The following is a 17,139-nucleotide window of genomic DNA, read 5'->3' on the forward strand; positions in this document are numbered from 1 at the left end:
GTAGACAGGATGACCAAATCAGCTCATTTCTTGCTAGTTCATACCTCTTATTCAGCTGAGGACTATGCCAAACTCTACCTCATAGAGTTTGTTAGGTTGCACGATGTTGTCTTATCCATCATCTTAGATATAGGTACCTAGTTTACTTTTCACTTTTGGAAGGCATTCCAAAAGGGCCTCATACCCAAGTCTACCTTAAGACAACCTTCCACTCTCAGACAGATGGTCAAGAAGAACAGACCATTCAGACTTTGAAAGACATGTTAAGATCCTGCATTGTTGATTTTAAAAGTAGTTAGGATGGCCACTTGCCCTTGATTGAATTCGCATATAATAGTAGCTATAATTCCTGTATTCTGATGGCTCTGTTTGAGGCTCTTTATTGTAGGAGATGTAGATCTTTGATTGGCCAATTTGAAGTGGGTGAGTCCTCAGTAGTAGGGCCTGACTTGATGTTTGATGCGTTAGAGAAAGTTTAGTTGATCAGAGAAAGGCTTAGAACAGCCCAGATCTGATAAAAATCGTATGCAAATATAAGGAGAAAGGATCTTGAGTTTGAGGTCGGTGATTTTATGTACCTAAAAACATCTCCCATGAATGGAGTGAAGAGATTCGACAAGAAAGGGATACTTAGTCCACGATATGTTGGCCTTTTAGAATTCTCAGCCATTCCAGAAAGGTAGGATATGAGCTTGAATTACCTTCAGATCTAGTTTTAGTGTACCCACTGTTCCATGTTTTATTATTGGAAAAGTGTATTGGTGACCTAGTGGTAGTTGTCCCCTTATAAAATATGGATGTTTAGAACAACCTTTCCTATGAGGAAGTTCCAGTCGAAATTCTTGATCGTCAAGTTCGAAGACTAAGGAACAAAAAAGTTCTCTTGGTCAAAGTTCTTTGGCAAAATCAATCTGTTGAGGGAGCAACTTGGGAAGTAGAAGCAGATATGCGGACCAAGTACCTTCATCTTTTTGCTGCAGAGTCAGTTCAAGGTAACTAGTTTCCTCATATCATCTCTTTTCACTCCAAGTTTTAGCTTTATATATCCATTCATTCGATAGTTCTTGTATTTATATATCATTTTAGTCATGCTTTTAGTTGTGCATGCCATATATAGCCTTAGTTTTCAGCATCTCAGCTTCATTAGTCTTATTTAGGGATGAATGTTCCCAAGGGGGATATATTATAATACCCCAAACATTTCTAGTTCAATCCAACCCTTAGTATGTGCTTGTAACACTTAGAAGCTGAAAAATAGCTTGTTTGGGGATTTTCAAACGCGGATTGGATCGTATTTGAATTGGCATAGTAGTAGCTCACCATGATTAGGCCACATCACGGTGAGTATCATGATGAGCATGTCATCTCATTTCGATGAAGGCTATTTTGATATTTGTCAATTTCCACAGGGTCACTGCAGTTGCACCGCATTGCGGTGAACCCTAAAACAGTAATTATCACGATCCAGAGAGCCACTGCAATTCCACTGTGTCGTGGTGGGTATTGTAATGACCCACTCACCGTGTCACGGTGAGACTTTAATTGGCATTCCAGTTGCAGGATTTTAAATCCCAAGGGGAATCTTGTCTTCCATCAAGCCCCCAAATCACCCAAGCAGAAGATTAATCTGGAAATTGACCAAAATATACTCATTGTTCATCAAATTTCTCTCCATTAAAACCCTAGCTCTCAAATACAAGATCAAATCTCAAGAAATATCCCCATCAATCCTCTCAAATTCATTAACTCAAGTATGTTAAACATTCATCGATGGGTTACTTTCACCCATGGGGTCTAAGTATCCGATTTAAATTACAAAATTATGATCTTTTCAAGTTATCTTGATTTTAAATTGTGATTAAACCATGAATTTCCATGAATATTGTTATATACCATGTTTTAGCAAAATTGATGTCTATTAATACACTCCATATGTTTGAATATTGTTGTCCACCAATTTAATTCATGATTTGTGATAATGGTGTTGAAGTTGTGCTTTACTACAATCTTTAAACTAATTCTCATGCTCTATACACACTATGCATATCAAGTGTTTGATAAAATGCTTACAAAAATGAATATTTAATAAAAGTGATCATGCTATGTCCTCCAAGCTTTATTATCGTCTTACTATTATTGCTTTTGAGTCTTGGGAGAATTAAATACCTAAAAAATCATAGCTGTTTACTTAGTCTCATCTCAGTATCTTTAGAATAACTTCAGAATACATCATGAGCATTACTAAACCAGTCAGTTAAACACAGAAATAGTCAGTAACTTAGTGTCATTCAGACAGAAGTAGGATTTAGCACCGAGCGAGTGTAGGGGTGAAGGTTTCTTTATCAGATAGGAAGAGTCGTTAGTAGCAGTCCCTATACTTTAGAACAACGTAGCCAGGATAGGATATGAGAAGTCACCCATCAGTTTAGGCTTGACTATCTAGCAGAGGTCACCTGCCAGATTAGGCTTGACACTCTTCATCTTTTGGGACAATACAGTATACTAGACTAGTGGATCCACATAGCCAGCTTTAGTACCCATGTCATGGTATTAACACCCTTACAACTGGGGTTACAAGTTGGACCCCGATTAGCTTAGATTGGGGCATGCGATTAGATGATAGCTCCCACATTCTCTGTCCAATAATCAGACCAGTAGTTCAGTCTCAGTGTTTTTTGACCAAGGCATACATATATCAGTTATTTCAGTATTTTCAGTTTACAGACTTTTATTCAGTTCATATTATATGCTTGGTCATGCATTCCTAGTATCTACAGATTTCACTTACCTTCAATATTTATAGATTTTCATGCATGCACAGTATTTACAGATTTCAAACATTTTTAGTATCTACAGATTTCATGCTCTCTATTCATTACTCCAAGTTTTATATGTATATTTAGACAGTTGTTATTCCTGTTCATGAAATCATGAATGCCAACCTACCTTATTTAGCATACTAGTACATTTAAAGTAATGATCGCATATTTTCTTTTGTGCTATGATGTATTATATCATAGGTTGTGATGCTCAGTTCTCGGATTGCACTTAGACTTCTCAGACTCTCAGCAGTAGCAACGGTGAGTCCTCATATTTTGAGGACAGATTATTTTGCTTTATATCTTTTGTTAAGTTGTTATTGGAGTCAGGTGGGTCCTATCTCATCCACTCACAGTCAGTCAGTTTAATAGCTTTCAAACATTAGAGTTAGTTATTCATTATTCAGAGTTCAGTTGGCATGTTAGTTAGTTATTCAGATTTTCTTTATCTTATCAGATTCAGATAATTATTTCTTCAGATTCATAATTTAGTATTTGTTTTAGGTATTAAAACCTTATGTCATATCAATTTTTCTTCTGTATTTATGATTATGTTATAGTGCCCACTACAGGTACCAGCTCATGGATTAGCTTGCAATTCTTCGGGACTGTAGGCATCGTGTGACGCTCAGGGTGTACTCTCGGGGTGTTACAAGTTGGGGAATCTGTCACAACACCACCAATACCAACACCAACACCAACATCATCAACAACATCATTAATAAAGAAACAACACCATATGTTCCAACACCATCAACAACAACAATAACAAAGAAAAAAATAAAAAACATACAAAAATATGATACTGCCAACAAAGCTTTTAAGTTCTCCCAATAGATGACTTTTTTTGCATACTTTAATAAAAATAACTGTTCATTCATTTATGACTTAAAAGTCACTTTTCTTTAATTTTCTTAATAAAGAGGATATGGGTAATGGATAAAAAAATAAAAACAACAGATGTAAATAACTAATTTAAATAACATGCAAAGAAGAAGATGAGAAGAAAAGAGCAATAGTAACCATACCTGCCATGTCAAAGATCAAAGCACCAATTTCAATCGAGAAAAGATATAGATCGGTTGAAATTCGAAAGGATCCTCAAGCGAAAGAGGAGAGAAAAGAGAGAAAAATGAGACGGTTATGATTGCCCTAAAGAGGAAAGAAAGAGAAAGAAGATATATTAATTAATATATGGCTGAATGAGAGATAATTCTAGAGATGAGCTTAAATATTCTTTAATAACTTTGAGGGTCACGAAGAGATAGTGACATTTAAAAGACAAGTTAATACAACTCAAGAAGGTGAATTGTGAGTTATCCGAGAAATATTTTTTATTGCCTTAGTATTTTATCTTTTTTTTTTATTTCAGACAAAAAATTGATTTATGACAATTTCAAACAACTCTGTCATATGTCGCAATAGATGAAAATGTCTATTTGATAATTTACACAAGATAAGTCATATGTTGCAACAGGTTGAACATCTATTTTAATACAATTTCTATTAACTTCATAGGTCCAACTACAATTTCAATTGATTTATCTAGATTTATGGATTAGTTTTTAGGGTCAACTACAATTTTAATTGAGTCGTTGCAATTGCATGATGTCGGTATTACGCTCCTCCTGACCTGAGTCTTTAATCGATCAATTTTAGTTGAATCGATACATATTAAGTTATTATTTGAAATACCTAAACTGATTTAGATTGAATTATGGATAAGTTCGTAGGTTCAACTACAATTTTAATTGAATTATTGCAATTGCATGATGTTGGTATTGAGTTCCTCCTCACATGAGTCATCAATCGGTCAATCTTAGTTGAAATAATTCATATTAACCTATTAGTTGAAATACCTAAATTGATTTATCTAGAATTATGTATGATTTTATAAGGTCGACTATAATTTCAATTGAGTTGTTATTTTACATGATGTTGGTATTGCATTTCTCCTAACCTAGTCATCAATCGATCAATCTGAGTTAAAATGATTCATATTAAATTATTTTTTGAAATACCTAAATTTATTTATCTAGAATTATTTTTTATTTCATAGAAGCAACTACAATTTCAATTGAGTCATTGGAATTGCATGATGTTGATATTGTGTTTCTCCTGACTTGAGTCGTCAATCGATCAATCTGAGTTAAAATGATTCATATTAACTAATTATTTGAAATATCTTAGTTGATTTATCTAGAATTATGGATGAGTTCATAGGGTTAACAATAATTTCAATTGAGTCATTGTAATTACATAATATTGGTATTGCGTTCCTCCTGACCTGAGTCATTAATTGATCTATCTTAGTTGAAATGATACATATTAACTTATTATTTGATATACCTAAATTTATTTAGCTAGAATTGTGGACGATTTCATAGGTCCAACTATAATTTCAATTGAGTCATTGTAATTGCATGATGTTGATATTGCGTTTCTCCTAACCCGAGTGGTCAATCAATCAATCTTAGTTGAAATGATTCATATTAACTTATTATTTGAAATATCTAAATTGATTTATCTAGAATTATGGATGAGTTCATAGGGTCAACTATAATTTCAATTGAGTCGTTGCAATTACATGATGTTGGTATTGTGTTCCTCCTGACCTGAGTCGACAATCGATCAATCTTAGTTGAAATAATTCTAACTTATTATTTGAAATATGTAAATTGATTTATCTAGAATTAACGATGAGTTCATAGGGTGAACTATAATTTCAATTGAGTCAGTGTAATTGCATGATGTTGATATTGCGTTTCTCCTAACCCGAGTGGTCAATCAATCAATCTTAGTTGAAATGATTCATATTAACTTATTATTTGAAATATCTAAATTGATTTATCTAGAATTATGGATGAGTTCATAGGGTCAACTATAATTTCAATTGAGTCGTTGCAATTACATGATGTTGGTATTGTGTTCCTCCTGACCTGAGTTGACAATCGATCAATCTTAGTTGAAATAATTCTAACTTATTATTTGAAATACGTAAATTGATTTATCTAGAATTAACGATGAGTTCATAGGGTGAACTATAATTTCAATTGAGTCAGTGTAATTGTATGATGTTGCTATTACATTCGTCCTGACTTGAGTCATCAATCAATCAATCTAAGTTGAAATGATTCATATTAAATTTTTATTTGAAATACGTAATTTGATTCAGCTAGAATTATGGATGAGTTAATAGGTTCAACTACAATTTCAATTGAGTTATTGCAATTACATGATTGTTATATTGCGTTCCTCCTAACTTGAGTTATCAATTGATCAATCTTAGTTGAAACAATTCATATCAACTTACTATTTGAAATACCAAAATTGATTTATCCATCATTATGGATGAGTTCATAGGTTCACTATAATTTCAATTGAGTCGTTGCAGTTGCATAATGTTAGTATTACGTTCGGCCTAACCTGTGTCGTTAATCAATCAATCTGAGTTGAAACAATTCACATTAACTTATTATTTGAAATACTTAAATTTATTTAGCTTGAATTATGGATAAGTTCATAGGTTCAACTACAATTTCAATTGAGTTGTTGCAATCGCATGATGTTAGTATTGCATTTCTCCTGACTTGAGTCACCAATTGATTAATCTGAGTTGGAATGATTCATATTAACTTATTATTAAGCTAATATTAAATTCATTAGTGTTTTAATTGAACTTAATACAATTTACTATGATGAAACTATTAAAAATTATCTCTTTTAAAATTTTTATTAAGATCAGTTCGGAAAAAATTAATATTTTAAAAACGTGTCATTCTTTTCAATAATATAAATCAATGCATACAGATTATCCATTTGCGGGAATAATATTTTATCATTTCAAATATCCAGTTCTCACTATTTTCTTTCTCTTTCAACCCGACAAACAACAACTAATTAACATATTGCTTAACCCTTCACAACAAATCAATTTTCCTTCAATTTCCGACCATATAGTTATTAATTTTGAATTCATTATTGCTTGTATTCATTATTTTCTCCATCTTAAAATGTAACAGAGGTTGAGAAGAGTTCTACATTTATTTTTTCTTAAAAATTAGGAATTTTTAGTTAATGATAAAAAAGAAGACTTTTAGTTGTATTATCTTCGAGAATGGGTTAAAATTTTGAGTTTTGATGCTAAAATTGTGGGAAGAACCCAAGAAAACACAATTTTTTGTTGCAATGTTCCATTGACTGTCATGGTATTATTGGATGGTGTTTGTAGTGTTGTTGCTAGTTGTTGGTGTTGGTGTTGGTGTTGGTGTTGGTATTGGTGGTGTTTGTGGTAGTGTTGGTGGTCTTGGTGGTGATGTTGGTGGTCTTGGTGGGGTTGGTAGTGATGACCTTGGAATTGGTGGAATTTATGGTGGTGTTGGTGGCATTGGTGGTGGTATTCGTGGCATTGGTGGTCTTGGTAGTGGTGTTGGTAGTCTTGATGGTGGTGTTGGTGGTCTTGGTAGCATTGGTGGTGGTAGTGTTGTTGGTGGTCTCAGTGACATTGGTGGTCTTGGTGGTGGTGTTAGTGGTCTCAGTGGCATTGATGGTTGTGTTGGTAGTCTTAGTAGTGGTCTTGGTGGTGGTGGTATTCGTGGCATTGGTGGTGGTAGTGGTGGTATTGTTGGCATTGGTGGTGGTGTTGGTGGTCTCGGTGGCATTGGTGTTGGTGTTGGTGGTCCATCTGTTGCAACAGGTGGAACATTTATTAGGAGATATTAAATAGGTTTTCAAATAGATAATTCATCTGTTCCAACTGATGGGTTATCTGTTGGAATGTTTTTGTGTAATCTGGCATATAAAAATTTATTGAAATTTGTCTTACCTTTTTAAAAATTATGCGGACATCAAGTGTAATATACATTTTGTTTTTCTATTTTTTGTAGTTAACAGATTTCTCCCAAAAGAAAAGAAACTGAAAGTGGATCAACTTCTGACCACCTAACAAAAAAGGCTAGAGTATAGATGATTCGGAGGAACTTCCTGAACAATCTCAATCAGGGAAAAGTGAATATGAGGATAGTTATGAAAATGATGTTGAGGGAGGTAAAGAAGGGTATGTTGAGGCTGGTGAAGAAAATAAAATTGAGGAGGAATAAGAAGAAGATAAACAAAAAGAGGAGGAAGTAGAAAATGAGAAAGATGATAATGATCAACATGATGATAATGCATCACCAATGGGGTGTGAATATAGATCGAAATCCCAGCATGATCCTGTCAAAACTATTAGTATTGATATGTTTTAAGTTAATGATGCCGATAGATGACCTTGCAGAACTAACAGGCGATTTTGTACTTAAATCTCAGTTGGGGAAACCTTTTGATGACTTTAATAATACTACGAAGAAGGAAAAACTAGATGAATTTTTAAGAAGAGTTGCTTTGGACACTTTCTTAATCTACCTAGGACAATAATAACCATTTCTAAATGAGAATGGTCTATGGTCTTCTAAAGCATAGGATCAAGTATATGGGGGATGATAAAGATTAAAAGAAGGGGGGAGGGAAAAAAGATGGAGGAAATTTGGATCAACTACAGTGGCATGGCGGTTTGTTTTCGCATGAAAGAGTTTCCATAGTGACAGGCTTGAGATGTGATCATCCAAAAGAACCTTTCATCAAGGAAACATCCCGCAAAAAGTCAAAGACAAGTAGGATAGACAAACCACCACCATCAAATAAAGGGAAAGCATTGTCCAAGCGACTACCCACCAAAACTAACAAATGCAAGGAAAAAGTAGATGGGTTGTTGGACATTGCAGGATGTGGCTATAGAGCCACGATATTATTAGAAGATCTCAAGGATAAAAGAAGTACAAAGATCAATTGTTCTTAGTTTGGTTTTCACATTCCGTTATATTGGCAAGAGACATTTATAAAATTATAGAGGATGATTTGTTGGAGGTTGTTGAGGATCTTGAGAAATTCAACAATTATCCTGTAATAGCCCGCACCTTTGGGCTAGAATTTAGACCATCGTTCCTACTCATATAGACCCAAATCAAATGATTCGTTGATTACATATGTGTGACAATCAATTATATAGTGTGGGAATACCTTTGAATATGAATTGAGGTCACAAAAATCCCCTAACTCAAAGACGAATTGGAAACTTTTCTATCTATCAAGTTTTAGTGGACGTTTCAACTTGGGTCAACTTACATTGACTATTAATCCTAGAATATAGTGAGTTATAGGGCCTACTATATAACAAATGAAAGTTCTTTGAGTCTTCTTTCCAATGCCTCTAACCGTTTATTAATCTAGGTCCGGAGTCAAAAGTTATGAGTGTTTGAATAAGATACTGTTCAGGCTTGGCGATGGATTAGGTGCCACAAACTTTAATGTTTGCCATAGGTTGTGCGACGCAAACCTTAAGGTTTGCCATGGGGTTTATGTCGTAAATCCTATGTTTTATGGTGTAGGAGTTCCGTTTTGAGTTATTTCAAGGGCAAACAAGTCTTTTTAAGTTCAAAAACCATCCCTAAACATCTATAGACGAAATTAGGGCCATTATTAATGTTTTATCTCTCTTAAATCCCTACGTCATCTTTCTAAAACACAAAAGGAGAAAAATAACTTGGGTTTTCTTTTCCAAATTTAAAGGTTTGATTTTTTCATGAATTCTTCATCAATTAAGGTACGTGGGACTATCCTAAACCTCATGGGCATTGATTTACAGTTTTTAAACTTGATTTAACAAGTATATACATAAGAAATTGGTTTCAAAATCTTGATGAATATGTATTAAAAATCATATGATTTGATGAAGCATTGTAGAAATTGTAAATTTGTGTTTAAAACTCAAATTAATTTCGTATGATCATGTGATATTAGAATTGTGAAATTAAATGAGAGCATGAGATATGAAATTCCCTCTTTTAGTATGAAAATCCCTCGAGTTTTACATGTTGTAAATTGATTTTATGAATTGCTAAAGGCTGGGGTCTGTTGACTAATTGATATGTACAATTGTACTATTTTATGAGAAAATGAGAGGTTGTTTTTACTTGTTTTGTACATGGTCATGTTTTCCAATGAGAATGGCTTAAAACTTGATAAGAAAGGTGACCACAATTGTAATACCCCAAAAGTTTAGACATTTTTAGGATCATGCTTCGAACTCATGATTAATAAATTTTAGTGCTTTGGTAGTGCTACGATCAAGGTTGATTTATATTAAGGCCTCAAAAGTTTCCTAGATAATAGACGAATCAACACATTTCCCTACCGATTGAATTCTTGAGAAAGATATTGGTATAGTGAACTTCAAATAAGAATATCTTTTGTTATGATATGAAATTCTGAGTTCATGACCCACCAACAGATAGATAATTGAATTATCTTTCCAACGATACCAATTTTACATAAATTCAATATCGGAACAAGGAGTTATGCCCATTTTACTCTAGCATGTCAGGCTGAGAAAATGAGTGACGACATTCATGATTAGCTGTCACAAGCATGACGACTTATCACAAATGTTGTTAGCCCTAGGCAGATTTCCACCCCCAGTAATGATATTTTGTGATAAGTAGTCACGCCTGTGATGGCCTATCACCAATGTCATCAACCTTAACCAGAAAATCAAGATTTCACCTTTTTGTTACGACATTTCATGACGAATTATCACCAGCTTGATGACTTGGCACGAATGTCGTCAGCTATTTGTTTTCAGTAATTGAGGGACATTTTTACAAGGGTATTTTGGTCTTTTCCTTCACTTCCCACGACTTATAACCCTCAAGGAGCATATTAAGTTCCATTCTCTTTAGTTAAACATCTCAAAAAGCTCTTTCATACACTCTCAACCACAAGATTAGGGTTTCCTCTCAAGATCATCTCCTCAAGAATAAGAACATTCTCTCGCAAAGGGGTTAAACACTAGTCAATAAAAATAAAGAGCAAGCCTAAGGATTTTTTCTTGAACCTTTAGAAACATTAGATCTCTTTCAAGATTCAATCACTAAGGTATACGTAGCGTTCATCCATGGATCCCTCTCATCCATGGATCTTAAGAATCATGTTTTAAATTATAAATTGTGATTTTCTTGTTGTGTTATGACTATATCATGTTGATGATTGTTGTTTGGATTCAAGGTTGTATCTTGATGTGTTTTTCATGAAGCATGTGAGTAGGTTAGTTGAAACCCTTGAATTTTGGATGGATTAAGATTGTCAAATTGATAAGTACACCTATGCCCAAAGTTGTGCATGTAAGGTGTTTGATAAAAAGCCAAGAATGATAGAATCCATGTTTTTATGACTTAATAGTGCTTAAATGACAAGCCCATGTTCTATTCTTTATGACTCTACATGAACTCCACGTTATTGTTGTGTGTTATTATTCTGATATGGAATAAGCATGATATTGAAGAAATACGAGTACATACATGTTGTGCGCATCCACTTCTATGTATAAGATGTTGAGAACCAAGTGTAGTATGAAATCCCCTACTTATGATATTGTGAATTGTGGACTCTATTCTTATGATCAAGTTAGTCATGTATGTCAGTTTCCTTCCATCGAGTCCTAGGGTACTTGTAACCGAAAAATATAGCTGTGTGCCTAGAGCCATGTCATGTTATCATGATACTCTCAGTGAAGCCATGATCTATAGAACTCAGACAGTCATGTGACTCAGGAAATCACAAAAATCTCATGATCTCAGTTAATTCTCAGATAACAGTACTATTCTGTCAGTCAACAGAAGTCAGTTACTCAGTCCATGTACAGTCAGTTAATTATGTTCAATCTCTTTAGATGGGAGTAGAAGTTAGCACTGAGTGAACCCAAGGATGGTAACTCACCTGCCAGATAAGGGTGTAATTCTTAGAAGTCATCCTTGTGTTCCCGAACTACGTAGCCAGTGTAGGTTGAGACATCTTAACCTGTCAGATTAGGGTTGATGAGGTGATTTGGCCTGTCAGACCAGGGTCCCTGATGTGTGAGCAGATACTAACACATTTAAGGCTTTTAACTTGAAATAATTGCAAAGTCTTAAGCAACTTTTGTTAGTTTTGATTGTTTTTATTGTGTTAATATAGATGTGAGTGATAGGGGAAGAAACAAAAGGAAATAAGAACAAATTAGTTAGAATTTGGTGCAAATAAACTGAAGTAATGCTGACAGCATTTCTGAAGTGCTTTCAGATATGTGAAAGGCTGTCAAAGTCACCGTCAAGCGTAGACAGAATCTGAAGAATTAAAGTGACGTGTGATAACCGTTTTGAAGCGCCGTCACAACTTTGATAAGGCATCAAATTTGCCATCAACTCGAAGCAGAACATGATGATTTCCAATGAAGATGTGATGATATTTTTCACGCACCGTCACTTAATTGACATGCCATCAGATTTGCCATCAAAAGACTTAGAAGATAAAAATTCACTGGAATCTTTAACGATATCTTGTACACATCATCAGATGTCTGACATGCTATCAAGATCGCCGTTGACTATTCCAAAGAGAAAAATGAAATCTTAATTTTTGTTTCCTTATTTTGAGTTAACTAATTAAAGACTTGTTTTAGGGTTTTTAAATCATTTTCCTATTTTGATTTTTATGATTGAGAATCTATAGACAATTAACTCGGAGGGTGGCACGTAAAATTGTTTAATCTTTTTCATCAGAAATTTTTCTTGTTTTCTTTCCAAATACTTATTAACTATTGTGGGTTTCCATCTTGTGATTGAATTGAAGAAATACTTATTAGGTTTCATCCATCAGTAAGTTTATCCATATTATCATAAATCCAACTTGTTATTTCATCCATCAAATCATGAGCGGCTAATTCCATTAGCCCGAGTTATGGGATCCATGGATTAGGGTTTGATATAATGCTAGGTATTTAAAGGATTCAAAGAGTAGTAGGACATCTTGAACTTCTGTTGCTTTAACTTGAATCTATTGGTTCCAAACAATAGGTTATGCCTTATGCTTATTTGCTTTTAACAGAGAAATAAACTAGAGGACGTGAATTATCAATAGGGACGTGAATTATCAATAGAGACTCGGAAGCTACAAACCTTCTATTTAATGATTGATGCCGTAACTGGATTAATCTACCTAAGATAAAATTCTATTGGAAATATATAAGTTATCTAAGTTTGAGAGAATTAGATAATAAATTGTCTAGTGAGGTCGAGAGACAAGTCTGATAGTATCATCGTCAGGGATATTTTGCTGTTTCTACTTACTTCAAGAGTCTTAAGAATTACCTAGTATCTGTCAATTCCCAAAAACCATGGTGAACATAACTCTGGTTTCCCATTTATCTTGGTTATAAATGCTAAAATATTGAAAGTGACAATTGACTCTCTGTGAAACTTAAACCCCCATTTTAAGAAATAGTAAACTACTAGTAAAGTATTTTGTAAACAAATCAAAGTTCACACCCTATTTCCTATGGGATTTGACCCCAACCTAGTTGGTTTTTATATTGACAACGATCGCTTATACCCATTCAAGAGTGTAGTCTGACCGTTATAAAAAATAACGCTATTGCCGGGGAATACGGTTGTAGACTAAAGTTTGTGTACGAAAATTTGCTGATAGTTAAGTTTCCTTGATTTATGTTTATTTGTTGTTTTTGTCTATTTTAGTTGCTATGTTGTTTATGCCAAAAATAAGAAGTTCTAGAGAACCGCTATTACCAATCAACCTGGAACCTCAACTGATAGGGAGAATGGCTGAACAACAGGAAGCAAAGAGACTAGTTGCTTTGGCCAGGGCTCAGGTGAATGTACAGAATTTAGGTCAGCAAGCACGTCACTAGAACCCTGATGATCAAGACTTGGGTGATGAGGAATTGCTGAATCCTCAAAACCCAAGAAAACCTGAGCAAGTTGCTGTACCAGTGTAGCGAAACGTCAATAGAAATCATCTAGTCCGAGGAAGATATGGTCAACAGCCTATTCAATATGAGGCTGATGTAGATGATGAAGAAATGGACGGAGCTGGTGCAATGGGTGCTATCATTCCTCCACCGTTGGCACCAGGTGCAAAATTCAACATAACAAGTACTATGATCTAACTCCTGAATCTGAAGGTGTTATTTGGAGGCTTTCCTGGTGATTATCCGAACAAGCATTTGTGAATTTCATCACCATTTAAAAATCCTTTGACAATCCTAGAGTGAGCCAAAATACGATCAGGTTGAGGTTGTTTTCATTGTCTCTGTCTGGAGAGGCAACAATGTTGTTGAATGAACTAGAGCCTAATTCTATAACCAACTGGAGACAGTTGAAAGATGCATTCCTAGAATGGTTCTTTCCACTCTCCAGAAGGGTACAGTTGAGGGATAAAATTAGTAACTTCAGATAGCTCCTGACTGAAGCATTACACGAAACTTGGGAAAGATTTAAGAAAAGACTTGCACAATGTCCGAACCACAACATGACAGATTCGCACTTGATGGAGAATTTGTACCAAGCTTTCAACTCTGTGACAAAGCCAATTGTTCACAATGCTACAGGTGGTTCGTTCATTGACTTCTCTTTTATAGATAATTCTGACATGCTGAATAGAATAACCAAACTGAGTCAGTCTTGGCACACTAGGGATTCTGTGGTGGCTAGCCCGACTGTTGTTGGTGGTATAACTGCGTAGTAACATAGAAGGGATGAAGAGTAAGATCAGGACGTGGCCCATTTGAAGACGCAGATGGACTTGCTAGCCAAACACTTGCTATCTGATAAGACTGAAATAGTTAAAGCAGTGGAATCTCAGGGTACTATTTTTGTAGGTGCTGATACGGAGGAAAACTATATGAGTAACCAGGGGGTTTCTGAGGCAATAGGAAAGGGAACCAAGGTCAGACTTTCTATGAAAAGCCTGATTATAAAGATAGGGAGTAGGGACACTGGAGAAACAATAATGACAAGAGTGGTTTGTATGTTCCTCCTGGAAGTCGGGATACTACAACAACTAGTTCTGGAAAGATATCCATGGAGGACATGATGGAAAAGTTGTTAAAGAAAGTTGAAGCTACCAACTCGGGGGTAACTTCTATGAATAGTGAGTTTTCTACCCTCATTCAGTTGGTTAGCTCACACTCTGCTTCTATTAAGCAGTTTGAGCAACAGATGAGCCAACCTTCTGCTACACTGAACAAAAGAAAACCTGGTACTTTACCTAGTGATATAGTTTAAAACTCACGAACTGATGGCTCTTGTATAGTGATTACCACTCAAAGTGGTAAGATGTTATATGGCCCTCCTATGGGCAAATCTGTGGGGAATTACGTAAGCATTAATAAATCAGAAGAAAGAAATCTAGTGGAGTCTGAGAAGCTGGATGGTTTTGTTGATATTTCAGAGAAAGAAGGCGAAAAGGAAGGGGAAGTGGTATTGAAAGAAATGCCCAGACCACCACCTCCCTTTCCTCAGAGATTGAGGAAGAAAGCAGATAACAAAAAATTTAGCAAATTTATGGCAATATTGAAACAACTGATAGTGAATGTGCCATTGATGGAGGCACTTGAGAAAATGCCAAACTATGCTAGATTTATAAAGAAATTATTAACAAAGAAGCGGAAGGTAAGCTGTGAGCCGGTGGACAACATCCACCACTATAGTACTATTTCTTCACAATCCTTAGTGCAGAAAAAGCCTGACCCTGGAGTATTTACTATACCGTGTACAGTTGGGTCCATGAAGTTTACCAAGGCTTTATGTAACTTAGGATCAAGTATTAATCGGATTCCACTTGATATCTACAAGAAAATTGGATTAAGGGAAGATACCCCCACAACGATGCATCTTGTGATGGCAGAAAGATCGGTGAAACAACCAGTTGGTATATTGCATGATGTGTCGGTAAAGGTGGATGACTTTATTCTGCCTGTAGATTTTGTGATATTGGATTGTGATGTTAATTTTGAGGTACCCATCATTTTGAGTAGACCACTATTAGCCACGGGAAGAGTACTAGTTGATATGGAGCTTAATGAGGTAAGGTTCAGGTATGGAAAAGGAAGGCCAGATTCAAAATGTATCCTCCTATGAAGCAAGTGTAGGAGATAAATATCTTCTCAGTTGTGGATGTATTCTAGGAAAATGGTAATGAGGTATCGATACGGTATGTTGACGAAGTCTGAATAGTCAAGATAACCAAGTTGTGCTACGAAATTAAAGCAGGCGCTGTTTGGGAGGCAACCCAAAGTTTTAATTTTGTTGCACTGGTGTTGTTAATTTTTATAGCTAAAAGTTGTACAAAGGAGGTGAACTGGTTGTATTCAGCTTAAGAAGGGTGACGTTAATTTTGATGGGCTGTCACAAGTATGACAAGCCCTGAGAAATATTGTCAAAATAATCAACTCAAAGCCTTACATTGTTAAGGCTGACGGCAATTTTGAAGCACCGTACGATCTCTGACAGGCCATAAAAAATACCGTCAAATGAGTTGGATCCAGTTTAAAAATTTGAGCTAGCCCGGCCCAGCAACAACTGTTCATATTCTCGCGTACTATAGATATTTTTTTTTTCAGTTTTGGTTTTCTTTCCTTAGTGAATTATTTCCCTCCCTTTTTCAAAGTTATTTCCATCGAAGGCAAAATTTTAAAACTTTCCTTGTAAGTTGAAGCTTGAGAGTTAAGTCAAGAAGCCTTCCCTCTCTCTCATTACAGCCTTCTCTCACTCACAATTCTAAGTGATAGAAGTACATCAGCTAAAAGTCGACATTCAGGTATAATAAAAACTTCAACTTTATCTTTCTTTGGAGAAATTATGAACTACAAGAAACCTTGGTTTCAAAGGATTGAGCTGAACCCGTCAACACGTTTCAAGCTCCTTCAAAAACTAGGGTTTGTAGGGTCATGCGGTACAATTTCACTGAAATTTAAGTTGAATCACATGACCTAAGTTGAAATTGAGAATAATGGTAGATGAAAAATCAAGTAAAAAGGAATTGGAAGTGGTAATTTTGTCTGATGACAACTTTTACGGCCTTGCACTTGTGTGATGGCTTTTCAGAAATGCCGTCAAAAGTTGGGAAATATTGTAAATTCTGGACAAAGTTGACGACGCCTTTGAAGCACCATCACACTTGTGATGGTAAATCAGAAAGGCCGTCAAACCTTCAAACTAAAAACCGTAATGAGTTAAACTGAGGTGATCCTTTTCTTCTCTTGATTGATTATGGACACTAATTGAGGATTTCTATGTTGTTGCAGAACTGAGCATGGAACCCAAGAAAAATAATCCAACTACACTAAAGAAAGCGTCTAAAGATAGTGCACCTCGGCAACTTTTCAATGAGGACTCTGATTATGAAGACGACAAACCATTGCTCAGATGGACTGAAAAGAGGGCTAGTCCAA

General features: G+C 35.2%; 1 protein-coding gene across 1 annotated transcript; it reads left to right on the forward strand.

Annotated features, from left to right (window-relative positions):
• The first annotated feature begins 946 nt into the window (after positions 1-946).
• LOC107841213 (uncharacterized PE-PGRS family protein PE_PGRS10-like) lies at positions 947-14,429 on the forward strand. Its single transcript, XM_047405897.1, has 4 exons — positions 947-992; positions 1,410-1,530; positions 7,163-7,407; positions 14,296-14,429. Exons 1-4 carry the CDS (start codon positions 947-949, stop codon positions 14,427-14,429), a joined length of 546 nt encoding a protein of 181 aa, XP_047261853.1.
• The last annotated feature ends 2,710 nt before the right edge of the window (positions 14,430-17,139 follow it).

Source organism: Capsicum annuum, unplaced genomic scaffold, assembly GCF_002878395.1.
Source record: "Capsicum annuum cultivar UCD-10X-F1 unplaced genomic scaffold, UCD10Xv1.1 ctg82293, whole genome shotgun sequence".
NCBI classification, from domain to species: Eukaryota; Viridiplantae; Streptophyta; class Magnoliopsida; order Solanales; family Solanaceae; genus Capsicum; species Capsicum annuum.